At 42.5% G+C, this 12,913-nt stretch overlaps 1 protein-coding gene across 6 annotated transcripts in view; it reads left to right on the top strand.

Moving 5' to 3' along the window:
- Nucleotides 1–12,913, top strand: part of mrtfab (myocardin related transcription factor Ab) — a 51,762-nt gene that overhangs the window by 26,297 nt on the left and 12,552 nt on the right. For all 6 annotated transcript variants that reach the window (XM_036142470.1, XM_012869255.3, XM_012869253.3 and 3 more), the window contains 3 exons: nucleotides 6,612–6,677; nucleotides 12,039–12,094; nucleotides 12,424–12,499. In XM_036142470.1, the coding sequence (XP_035998363.1) occupies nucleotides 6,671–6,677; nucleotides 12,039–12,094; nucleotides 12,424–12,499 (139 nt within the window). In that variant the 5' untranslated portion in view covers nucleotides 6,612–6,670. The remainder of the gene's footprint in view (nucleotides 1–6,611; nucleotides 6,678–12,038; nucleotides 12,095–12,423; nucleotides 12,500–12,913) is intronic.

Genomic DNA, 12,913 nt, shown 5'->3' with positions numbered 1-12,913 from the left:
CGATGGTCAACATGCTACTATTTTTTTTTTTTTTATTAAACCGTTCTCATAACACACCCTAATTTGGTCTGATCTGTGTTAATGTTTCGGGGGGAGAAGAAATGTTTATAGCCGACATTCATCACAAGCACGAGCCAGAGTAACAGATGACACGACGCATTCCTGTGAGGTTGGAGGGACTGAAGATGGAGGAGGTTAGAGAGAAGCGGAGAGGCTTTTCTGTACCATCTGACATCATGCTCTGGCTTTGCAGAGAGCTCGACTAAAACGCTCAGCGGAGGCTCACAGAAAGCCCCAGAGAGCTGTAGCCTGAACTTTACGACGATCAGTATTCAGCACGCTGTTCGGCCCCTCGCTGTGGGCCGGCAGTAGGAGCCATTGACAGGTGTGGATGCCCTTAGCTTCGCCCTTCCTCCTGCCCTCTAGCTGCTCCTCACCTCCCATGACGCGTGGAACATTTGCCGTGGTCGGGAGCCGTTCGACAGACGCCATCGGACCGTACAAACCCATGAGCTCATGCGCGAGGGCATTTTTTCACTGGGAATATTTCCAGCGCAGGTGCCAAGTGTCCCACCGCCAGTCGCAGGCTGCAAATGTTACACTGGTGGGAACCTATCTGTGAGATTGTCTACGCTTCCTGTGTGAAGTGCCCACTTCCTCACTCCCCTTTTCTTTAGATCTGATGCGTGCTGCTGTGGCTGATACGTCTGCTCACGCTTAGCTGTGTCAAACTGGGGTTTTCTGAGGATGGGGACAAACTCAGACATGTTTAATCAGATCTCCTGAGACGTCAGCGCTGTAGGATTAACCCAGTTGGCCACCAACAGTTTGGCTCTTCCTTTCTGGCCTCCTCCTGCAGCGACTCTGATTGTCTGTCCTAGGCCTTCATCTTTCCTTGGCTTAACTTCTGCTCTTAGAAGTTTCTTTAGTAGATGCCAATCGTTCTCCAAGTTCATTTCAGCAAAAGGACATTTCTTGTTTAATTCTTGCAGTAATAACTATCTCAGAAAGCTCCAAAGAAAGTTCATCTCAATGAGAAGTTCTTGACATTGAAGTTCATCGACTTTCTGAGCCCCACGTTGACAGAAACGAAAAGGTGGCATCCTGTTGCTGTCTTTGACAAATCCTGCACTTTGTGGTCTACGGTTGTTTCCTCTGCGCCTCCTTAGATCTGTGAATCGTGCCCTCTGAGCTCCTTCGCTGCAGCTTGTTGTGACTACAGCAGCATACCGAGCCTGTGTCCCAGAATCCCAACTATATCGCCCTGCCTTTTCGTCCTTTTCCTAATTTAACCAGAATGGCCTTCAAACCTGGTTATGTCCCAGTGAGTGTCCTGGTCTCTTTCTACATACCCACAAAGCACAACGAGCAGCTCTTCTGACAGGGGTTATTTTCAGGTTATTGGGTCCCTGTTTTGAAAGAGTACTCATAAAACTGTCTGTTTTTACTCTGCTCCACATCATAAACCATAGAGAACTGCAGAAAGAATTCATAGCATAAATTACATCCACTTGCGAGAAGTATCCACGCCTTTTAAATGTTTCCTGAATGTGTAACTTTATCAAATAAATGTAAAGAGTGTGAATACATTTGTATTCAGCCCCCTTTACTCTGGAAAAAAAATCCAGTGATCAGCCTTTAAATACCTTCCCTAATTAGCAAAGAACGTGTGTACGTCTGTGTAATTTAATCTGAGCTGTTTGGAGAACTTTGGTGAAGAAACGGCATCATGAAGACCAAAGAACACAGCAGAGAGAACAGGAATAAAGTTATGGAGCTTTTTAAAGCAGGGTTCGATTAGAAAACTTTATCCTAAGGTCCATCTATCATCAGTTCAAAGAAAATGACATGACTACAGATCTACCAAGATGTGAGTTTCCTGCTAAATAAACAGGTGATGAAAGGCTAAGATTAGTCAGAAAAGATGCTAAAAGCTTTGTGGTAATTGTGCTAAAAATGTAGACATCTACAGCTCAGGTGGGAGAGTCTGTCAACAGGACCGCTATTAGTTGTGCCTCCTATGAGCCTGCCATTACAAAAGGGTGGCAAGAAGAAAAAGCAAGCAATATGAAGTCCTATTTGCACTTTGCAACAAGCTATGTAGACACTGCAAACACATGGAGGAAGGTGATCTGGTCAGATTCTTTTTCTGTATTGCACAGTGTATGGGGCAAACTTCCACAGCCATACATGGCGGGGATGGTGTGTAACATGGAGTAGGTACCATACTACTGTAGCGGTGTTTGCCTTTGGAAGGAACACGGATAGAGGTAAAGACAGGGTATGCAGCCGGCGCTTCCATAGTATAGATAAATGGCCTAGTGTACAGCGCTTTATCCAGTACTAAGGACTTCAAAGCGCTTTACCCTACATTCAGCCATTCACCCATCCCGTCTCATATTCACACGCCGATGATGAGCTATCTAGCCACGGCTGCCTGGGGCAGACTGACACAACCTGACACATATTTGGCTCCACTTGGTCCTCTGACCACCGCCACCAGGCAAGGTGGGTGACATGTCTTGCCCAAGGACACAATTGAGACGGGGTTCGAACCAGCAACCCGCCAGTTGCAAGATGAACTGCTAGCTTCATCCATCCATCCATCCATTTTCCAACACGCTTTATCGTTGATGGTGCCTACCTCCAGCTGTCAATGGGCGAGAGGTGGGGTACACCCTGGACAGGTCACCAGCCTATTGCAGGGTTGAGTCGGGGCGGCTCAACTGTAAACAATTTGAAAACCTTTTAATGGTTTTTCTTCTACTTCACAATTATGCACTGGTCCATTTTGGTGTATTGTATAAAAAGCCTAATAATATACGTTAAGGTTTCATGCTATAACATGATGCTTTTGGGTGCCCGACTCCCATGTAGAGTTTTTAATATGGTTGAAAGAAAAAATCGGGAGTTTTTGCGGAAAAATCGGGAGTTCGTGCTGGAACTGTTTTCCTGCTTGGACTTCCAGCTGTTCAGCTCCACTGTGACTTGTCCTTGTCTGTCTCTGTTGTTGTTCTTTAATGCTTAGTGTCGACACCGTCAGCCACTCAAAGCTAGTATCACTGGAATAAACAGGCAGTTCACTCCCCGTTAGATTTTAGGAGTAAAGAGGGAAACAAGAAAGAGAGCAAGAGAGGATAAATAAGTCAGTGACTGTAGGGGGGGGGGGGGTATGGTGATGTGAGACGAGCAGTGAGGGAAAGTGTAGGATTCTCTTTCCCAGAATAAACCTCTTCCCTGGAAGTGTAACGCAGTGTGGCATCATATCCACCATGCCATCATCTGAATGCACTGATGTGTCAGAGCTCCCATATGTGTGTGTGTGTGTGTGTGTGTGTGTGTGTGAGAGAGAGAGAGAGAGAGAGGGAGGTTTACGCAACCTGTGGGTTCGTCAGTAAGGCCTAGCCAATCTTCTAGTCAAGAGGAACATACTTCACTGTCCATGTTTAGATTTTTCTCTTTACGTCACTGACGTCTCTTTGCTTTTACAGAGGAGTCTCTAGCGTTGGACTAATGGCCCAGGATGTAAAGCACACACACTTGTAAAAATAACAGAGGGGCGCTGGGTTAGCCGGCGACGATTGTAGGAGCCCAGGAATGGCATTTAGAAGCCTAGGAGCGCGCAGTAATCCATGGTTCCACCCAGTAATGCCGTCCAGGCCTGCATTGTTGTCTTAGCAGCAGCTAGCTGGTTAGCTAGTCAATGACGTTGCTCTATAAGCGGGATGGGACAGGTGCAGGGCGCCCTTAAAGTAGCAGACATAACGTATGAGCACAAATGCTTGGGAGTGTTCAGCAGTGTGTTCTACTGCACAGATACACACACATGCATGCAGCCACGTTAATCCAGCAGGGACAGCTGATGCACACACAACAAGGGGCTGTTTATTTTGATCAGATTAGTAGAACTGTCCCACCATTGCTCCTTTAATTAGGAGGATAAAGATGCGTCCCGTTTCAAAGATGAGATCGGCTTTGAAAGCAGGATGACGTGACATTTTAGCTGTTTGCTAAAAGCTAAGAACCCCCAATGGTTTTCATGAATTATTTTATTTCTGATAAAAGTTTAGAAAATAGTATCATAAACTGTTTTTTTAAAGAAATATTACCGTTTTCTTCTTGTCCAATTCTAAGGTGGGTTTAATGTCGCAAATCTTTTAACAATACAACTGCACCAATCACAAGGAAAGCAATCAACCAATTTTCCCTTGATCAGCTTTGATCGGTGATCAGCATGTCGATACTAAAATACCAATTTTAATTCACTGAAGGCTTCAAAACTGAGAACTCACTGTTTTCTTTATATGAACAGGTTACCGCTTGTACATTATAGCAATTAAAAAAAAAAAATTCAGATAAAGTTTGAGATGCTTTGATGCATAAATGGGAGGTAACCTCATTAACACTATTTCTGCTGAGTTTAAAACTATTAGAGCTGTCAAACATGCACACAGTTCTCTGACGTGATACAATCCTCCAAAAGAACCAGCATGTAAAGCCTCAGCGGTGCATCTCTAATTAAAAATGCTTGAATTTTTTTCTTTCTTTTTTTTGTCTTCGCAAACATTAAATTATTCACTAATTTCAAAGAATCTCTGGTTGGTGTAGAATTCTAAAGGTCAGATTTGATGAGTCTTAAGTATTTTAGACTTTGAGCTTGAGATGAAGAAATGCCTTTCAGACACATCCAAAAACGCGTGAAACAGCCTTTTAGCATTTAGATTTATAGCACCGATTGGAAAATCGGAAGAAGACGCAGGCTTTAGCTCCATTAAAAACAAAAGACTAGGAGTCGTCTTATTATAGTGCCAAATCATTCGCATCTTGGGGTCTGCCACTCTGTCACCGTTTCTCTTTTAAACCTAAAGGGAGGCTACCTTTTCAGAGGTTAAGAGGCCGACCAGCAGTTTTTAGCTCCTTCTGGGTCATACCTTCATTCGGTGATCTTCACGTGTTCTGTATGCCTCACAATCAAGCGAAAGGTCCCGACATGGTATGAGGGTCGTTGACGCCAACCCAATAGAATTATGCTTCTGATCCGCCTCAGGAGGTCGTCGTAAGGCCCGTAACGGCTTTGAACTGCATGGGGTTTGTGGAGGCAGTGTGGGTTAGTGATATAATGTGACGCAAAGACAGCTGCAGAGGCAGCAGGAGTTCTCAGTGTGACCAGCTGAACATGATGCAGATAACAAGTTAAGAAAGGGTGCGTGATGGACGTATTTAAAGCAAGGGATGCATTTGAAAAGTCTGAAAAGAGGATCCAGGAAAGAGCTCAGCGCTTTCTCTGGAAGTTTTAAGGTGAATGCTGTAAGCCACCCCCTCCTTTGGTTCTGCAAACTCAACATCATGCAGGGGTCTGTGATCTTGGTTCAACTTTTACAATGTGAAAGGAAAAAACTATCCGTAGCACGGGGATTGTAGTGGCACATTCATTACGGAACTATGACATGAAAGGGAACTTTTACTAGTCGACTCTGTCAACACAACAGGCAATTAAAGAGCAACTTCCTTGTTTAGTTCAAAATGAGAATCTCAACAAGGTGCCAAGGTTAACGCACTCACCTTCACCTCTAGGGGTAATAATAAGCGCAGACAGGACAATGTCACGCTGACAGCAACTATAGTGGCGCATGTAACAGAATTATTTTGCAGTTTTATTAACATCTCTACACCTAACACTAGTTAAAGCTTAGCTGGACTAGAAGTGACGGCAATATTTCCATCTTCAAACATGCCAAGAATACAGAAGTGGTGCGGTGTTGGTTGCTAAACAGCTTCATAAAAAAGTGTTGCCAGTCGTATCTCAGTGTCTGCAGTGACCGCTATGCAGCTTCTCGCCTCATTCCTGTCAGAATAACTTAAGTTTGTTGTTGAAAAGTCGGCTTCACTTCTCTGTCGTTTGTGTGTTGCAATGAAGGATGGAACACCGTTTATGTACATGATCAGGTGCTGTTCATAATCAGATTGTTCACCTAATCTTAACTTTTCCATAAATTCATCTCCCAACAGTTTTAAGAGACTTGATTGTGTGCACAAAAAGGTCAATCGAGGTCCAGCTCCTTTGCCAAGTATTGTTTTCTCTAGAGCTCCCTCTCTTAGCTCCTGGGTTATGTAACAAGTGCTTCCTGTTTTGAAATGACTCTGTAATCGACCAACATGCTGCAGCTACCAATTAATTCAAATTGGTAATTTTACAATCCATCGTGTCATCAAATATTTTTTTTTTTTGCCCTACTTTCTTTGATCTTTTAAGCTGTATTTGCTTTTGCTTTCTCTGTGACCCTGATGCAAATAATTGGAGCAGAGAAAAAAAAAAAGAAAAAAAAATAGAAACAGGAAGTGTGTTGTAGTCTGTCTACACCCACTTTACCCGCCTTCTCTTCAACTTAAAAAAAAAAGAAGAAAATGAAGAAGGGGGAACTTGGAGGATGAACTGGCTGGCAGAGAGCGCAGGTCCTCCTCATCTCACTTCGACCGCATATATGTTCCTTTATTCGCGTAAATGTGACGGATGGATTACTGACCACGCTCGGAGCTCGGTTGCCGACGTTCGCCGGCTGTGACTGACTTCTTCTCTCCTTTCTCTCTCCACCGTCTCTGTGTCCATGCAGTCCTCCAGATCAAACTTCAGCAGAGACGCACTCGAGAGGAGCTGGTCAGTCAAGGGATCATGCCGCGTAAGTCAATGCTTTCAATCTCTAACCTGTGGGTTTTTTTGTTTTTTTTTTTAGTCTTTGGGTTTTTGCGTTTTTCAAACTTGCGTAGTGTACCATGACTTGGGCCGCTCCTTGTCATGCACCTTATTTTCACGTGTGCATGTATGCAGATGATAGCTTAATTTCTAAGATTACTTCGTATCTGCTCTGTGTTACCCAAAGCGAATTGGCAATACATTTCTGAATTATATCGGTTTGATTGACTCTTGAAGCATCTATAGCAGTGTGCCTGTGTCCTTAATCTGATGTCATAGGGTTAACCTTTCTATTTCCTGCACTAGGCTTCACCCCAGACCCTACTACACCCTGATAATGTTCAGTTTATCGTTACATTACAGTTTAATTCCCTCTTTAATCGGACATTTTGCTGTTACATACCCTGCTGTCTAAAACTCCTGCATTTGTAAATTGAAACTTACACAGTTGGACACAGTTTTGTGAGCGCTCTTGTGAGTTCAGTTCTCTACTGAAAATGTTGGTCCTTATCTGCGTTGTCGGTAGGAATAAGTGCATTCTGCTTACGTGCATACATCGTCTTTAGCTGGTTCTTTTTGCACCAGTTTGTGTTATCAAATGAGGCAGCTTCCTCTTCTCCAGTCACTTCCTGTTTCATGACTTAGACACATCACAGGAGGCAGATGGTTTATGATTTTTATTTGTCCTGTTCGTTTCAACATTTAAAGCCAAAGGGAGCATTTGACTTGTATGTATTAATTGCTACTTTTATGGGTGATTTCTGTATGGGGAGAAGTACTGAGAAGTTGATATTTATGTTTTAGACACAAACTGTATATGTGCCTTTTTTAGATCGACCAGACAGACTTGAAAAACAACTATTTTAAAGCAGGCTGAAACCAGAAAGGCCTTTTTATTTTAGTTCCATCTCTATAAAATGCATGTTTGGCCACATTGTAATGCAAGTAACTATTTTAAGGCTCCTTAGCTTTGATAAGACGAGAGTACGAAAGCAGTGGCTCGCATTTATTCAAGTCACCTAAGGGTCCTCTTAGGTTCTCTTTGGTTCATCTTTCCACCAAGCAGAGCTTCTTTTTGATTTTTTTTTTTTAGAGGTATTGTTGTTGTTCTGAAGAACACTTGTGTTTCGGGGAAACCTGAACAGTCAAACTCTTGATCTTCAGATAACTGCCCCTCATCTGGGCCACAGCCACCTTTCACCGCCTCCAGTCATCACCCAGCCTGTAGATGCCTGCAACCGGCCTGCATGAAAATTATAAATCAAACAATGCATACTGTGTTAAGTCCAAAAAGGCAGATTTTATTCAATCTTTATTAAAAAATCTTTTTAGTTTAAGTCAAATTAGTTTAATATGTGAAAACCCGCCCACAGTCGTTCAGCTGTAAGTCATTTTAAGCAGGTTCTACACCAGTAAACATAGATGCACATTATCCTGAGAATCTTAGCTCAAGGTAAGGAGCTAAAGATTTGTTTGCAGGAGTAAAGGGGTGTGCTGAGTTTGTGGAAAAGATTCAGAGTTTTAGACACTTTTCTATCAGACTGAGCAGCTTCTTCATTGACCAACAATAGCTTTGTTGGAGCAGACCTTGAGGCAACATTCCTAACGCTAAACCGCTCCAGCTCTTTCATGGGGCTTGGTTTTGCTTGTGAACAGTGCTCTTCAACTCTTGCCGCTGATTCTCAATTAGATTGAGTTCTGGACTTTGACTAGGCCATTCCAACATATTTAATTGTATCCCCTTAAACCACTATAGTGATGCTTTAGCAGTCTGCTTCTCACCATTTTCCTGCTGGAAGGTAAACCTCCGGCCCAGTCTCAAATCACTGGCTTTCCTGTTTTTAACACAAAGCAATGGCTATGTTTGTTGGCCACTCCATAAAGTGTACACTCTATAAAGCCCAACTCTATGGAGTGTACACTTTGAATTGTCTTGTTCCTGAAAAGTACTTTATGAATAAACTTGCCTTGCCTAATTGTAGTCCTATGGACAGGTGATTACATTTACAAGACACTATTTACTGCCATCATGCTACACATCTGAAGACAGAGGAAAAAAGTAACAGAGGAAGGTAAACATTTAAAGGAGCGCATGGATTTAAGGGGGATACCTGGCACATTGTTTCCAATGTCCTGGCCTTAGCTGCAAAGTTGAATCCTAATTCTGCCTCCTCTCAGCTGGTTTCCTTGGCTTTTGTGGAGGTTGTAACATGTTGACACAAACATACATTTATATAAAGACTTTGTTTCCAAGGGAAAGCTTTAACATAGCCAACATCTGTTAATGAAGCTCTCGCTTTACAGTTTAAAAGAGATTTTCCTAAGTAGATACCATAGTTGTTGAGCTTCAGTGATCATTTTCACTTCTGGTTTACTGTTTTGAGAAGGGTTTTGTGCTATGTTGTGATAAAAATTAGCCTTTTTAGTTATTGTGTAGATAAAGATCCCCCCAATATGAAAAATACATAATCATATCTATGTATGGTTATTGGTAAATAAACAGGCATTTAAGAAAATAACATATAGATTAACGTGTTGCTTGGTAGATTTCAATAATGAAATCATTTTGTCAAACGGATGTTTTAAATTAAACTTGATTGCATGTTGCACCTTTTGTAGGCTGAGAACCACAGCGTCAAGTTTTCACCCTGCTTTTAGCAAATGAAGGTGGTGTGAATGAGTTTCCATTCTGTCTAAAGGTGCCCTAAACGTATCTGACCCAGGTACTTGACCCGGGCCCTGCTGCGCTGTGGGCCGCCGTCACTGTGAAGCTTAAAGTTAGATTATTGGCAGAAATGACAAATTCTAGCTGTGTCAGCTGCTCCATGATGCACCGCCGACCTCTCTGTAAGATGTGAAGATGCTCCAGATATGCTGTGGAGTTTGTTGGGTCAGTGTGAAGATAGAGGACATTTAAAGAAAGTGAAAGCGCTAAGTAGTCCATCTCCCCCTCAGAATGGAAGTGCACAAAGGTTTTACTTCTTCTTTTGTTGTTCAGCTATTTAACAAAGTTGTCTTAAAAGGTGGAGGCTTTCTTTAGTTTATTACTTTCTTGTATTGGTGTCTTATGTGATTCTGCTTAATGCTTTTCATTGTAAGCTGAGATGCACCGGTCGAGGATTCTTTTTGGGCCAATTTCCATTCCCCAATTTTGTGCATTTCTGAGCTGCTGATTTACACATAAGAACTAGAAACAATACAATTCAGTATAGATGTCTTTGTATTCTCAGGATTGAATTAACATTTGAACTGGCGTCTAATTAAAGCCTGATTGTGAAACTAGAGAATATTTTTAATTTTCCGTAACAGAACCAAGTTAGAGAACTGTCTCTCTCTACATCACAGAAAGTCTGCAACTACACTTTCCAGGTTATGGGGTCATGATGTTTATCCAGAAAAATCTGAACTAAAAAGAATAAGCGTATGTCTTATAAGAGACATACACTTTGAAAATAAGTGTCTCCAGCATAAGTTCTGGTTTGGTGTCATATGGGTTAAACTATCAAAACATTTCCTCCTTTATCACGGCTATATAGGATCCTTTCTGTGATTTCCTATTAATTATTGTCTGAGTTACACATCTCCGCATGATATCAGCATTTAAAGGAGAAATGAGTTAGACATTCACTGTAAAATCAACCTAAATCGTTCTCATTTGTCAGCTGTGATGGAAGTGACATTCCCTATCAACAATCAGCCCTCTCCATCAACAATGTCTTAGTCAAGTTTTTCTCCTTTCAAAATTAGAGCTATGGTGTGGAATGACTTCAGTTCAGAGTGTAGCCCAAGTTTACTTCCTGGTTCCTGAGCCAATCATATGAGAGTTCCCAAAACAGGTTGCAGCATTTGGTATTTTATCTTGGCAAAAGAGCAGCAGCCTGCAAACATGGAACCCATTAAGAGAAGCGGACCAGATAAATACCAGTACACGCCATTTACCATTAATGTAACGTATGACGTTACTGGCTCAAAAGCGTTAGCATTTTTGGCAAGTTGACACATCATTTGGCTTTATTACTTTTAAAATAGCAATTTATTTGTCACGGGTAGGCATTATTGGCCATTACATTAATGGTTGCTACAAAGTCACCGATACCAACAGTAGCTAGCGGTCTTCCTCCATCACTCATGACTTCCACACCAGAGAGCAGTGCTGTCAGTAACCTCGCAGCCCTTAAGTACTCAATAGAAAATGTTTTTATTTATTTTAGTTTCCAACTGGCCGATCGGTCAGAAAATCAGCCAATTCAGGTCACCAGACATGTTTTTGATGCATCTCTCATTACGATGTAATATCTATGTCAACTCTTTCTGTGCAAATAACCATTAATACAAACGACACCAGTTATCAGATCATCAGACGGGATCTCATTTTATCCTCTTAGAGGTTTTGTCGAAACTCTGCTTTATAAATAGCTAAATGTAACAAGAGCACCGTTTATTCACGATGAAACGCAACACTGCATCAGCTCAGTGCAAGAACACATGCATTTGCTTTGCACAACGACAGAGCCAGTCAGTGTTTTGAGTAACTTTTGTTTGCCTTGGTGGCGTTGTGACTTCCTGACCTGTATCGTTCGGCCAGTTTGTAGGTGTGATTAAACTCCAGCGGTTGAGACATCAGGATTGCTCCGGATCCCCCACCCTGTCAACTGTTGCCTCCCTGCTGTACGGAGGCTGTCCTCACTCACACACACCCTCGGCTGGGATTTCACCAGCTGTTGACCAATCGCATCTTTGCTAGGTTACATCATCGTAACGGCCACGCTGCTCCCAATATCCTTCTAACAACAGCGGCTCTTTCTGCTGGTGTGTTTTTGCTTCCCTGAGCCAGGATTGCTAGAATTAGGTGGGAAAACCAAGACGTTTGGGTCTTAATTCAAACCTCCGTCTACTTTGGTCGACGTAAACGCACTACCTGAAATGAACTTAAGTCATTTCCTGTGTTGGACCCATACATTAATTGCAAAGCATGTCGGGGTAAACCAGTTTACACTTGTTGATATTTTATAAATGAATGGAAATCATCATTGAGTTGACCGTTTTATTTAAAACACTGATTAAAAGTACAAAGTGGTGTTTGCAGCAGCGTAACGGTGTAGGCATGCTCTTCTCGCCCTGCGTACTGTCAGTTTCAGCTTTCTGAAATGTCATAAGAGTACGCGGTCTGAATAGCACTGACCTTCTCTTCACGCAGCTACTTCTGCTTTGAGTCGCCCGTCAACCGTAGTCCCGTCGCTTCTGCATCGTCACTTAACGTGGAGCTGCGAGTCAACACAGTCCGGCTGTCTTCTTCGCTGCTTTTCTAACAGGTTTTTTTTTTTTGTTCTTTTTACTTTCCATGCAGCACTGAAGAGCCCTGCAGCCTTTCACGAACAGCGGAGGAGTCTGGAGCGAGCGAGGGTGAGCTTTGTGTGCAGCCAGTTTCTTACAGTGTGGGTTTCCTTCAGTGAGGCGGTTGCTTTATGCAGACAATGGCTTCTTTGTGCAGAATATGTGATTGATTACAGTTGTTGCTGTTTGGAGATTAGTGATATTGGATATAGAGGGCTTAGCCAGGAGGTTGAAGCGGAGTTGTGCTAAACAATGTCTGGTCTATAAAGGCTCCTGCAGGGTGTTGAAGTATGATGCTTTCTTCTCTGGAGTCGCATCGTCTGTCTTGGTGTGTCTGGTCCGTTTGTTGTCTCGCTTTCATTTTGAACCCCCCTTGTGTCATTTTCCTTCCTCCGCAGACCGAGGACTACCTGAAGAGGAAGATCCGGAGTCGTCCGGAGCGCTCCGAGCTGGTCAGGATGCATATTCTTGAGGGTGAGCCTACCAAAAGCAGCAAACTGTGCAGGAAAACACTCAGAATTTAGTCTATTGCGATGAACTGCGCGAACGAATTTATACCGCAATTATGTAGTAATTCTGAAAGAGTTGAGATTGAATTAGTCTTAAATCCCTTTAGAGTAAACGGTTCATCAGGTCATTTCTATCTTCCGTGATTGTTTTCAAAGGATTTAAAAACCCTTTATCAGTTTCAACCATCTGCCTATATTATTCTTTTGCTTTTAAACTGAGTTTGAAATCAAATGAAGGAAGTGGCGCCGAGCCGTAGCTCAATATCTGTAATCTCCAGAAAGCCAACTTCCTTTTGCAATGTGTTGTTTTTTTTTTGTTGTTAAGAAACGTTTTGCAAGACTTAAAAAGAACTCTTTGCTATTTCTCTTTCTGCAAGCA

This window comes from Fundulus heteroclitus, chromosome 10, assembly GCF_011125445.2.
Source record: "Fundulus heteroclitus isolate FHET01 chromosome 10, MU-UCD_Fhet_4.1, whole genome shotgun sequence".
NCBI lineage: Eukaryota > Metazoa > Chordata > Actinopteri > Cyprinodontiformes > Fundulidae > Fundulus > Fundulus heteroclitus.
Note: the sequence above shows the minus strand (reverse complement) of the source record. Positions and strands in the feature narration are given on the sequence as shown.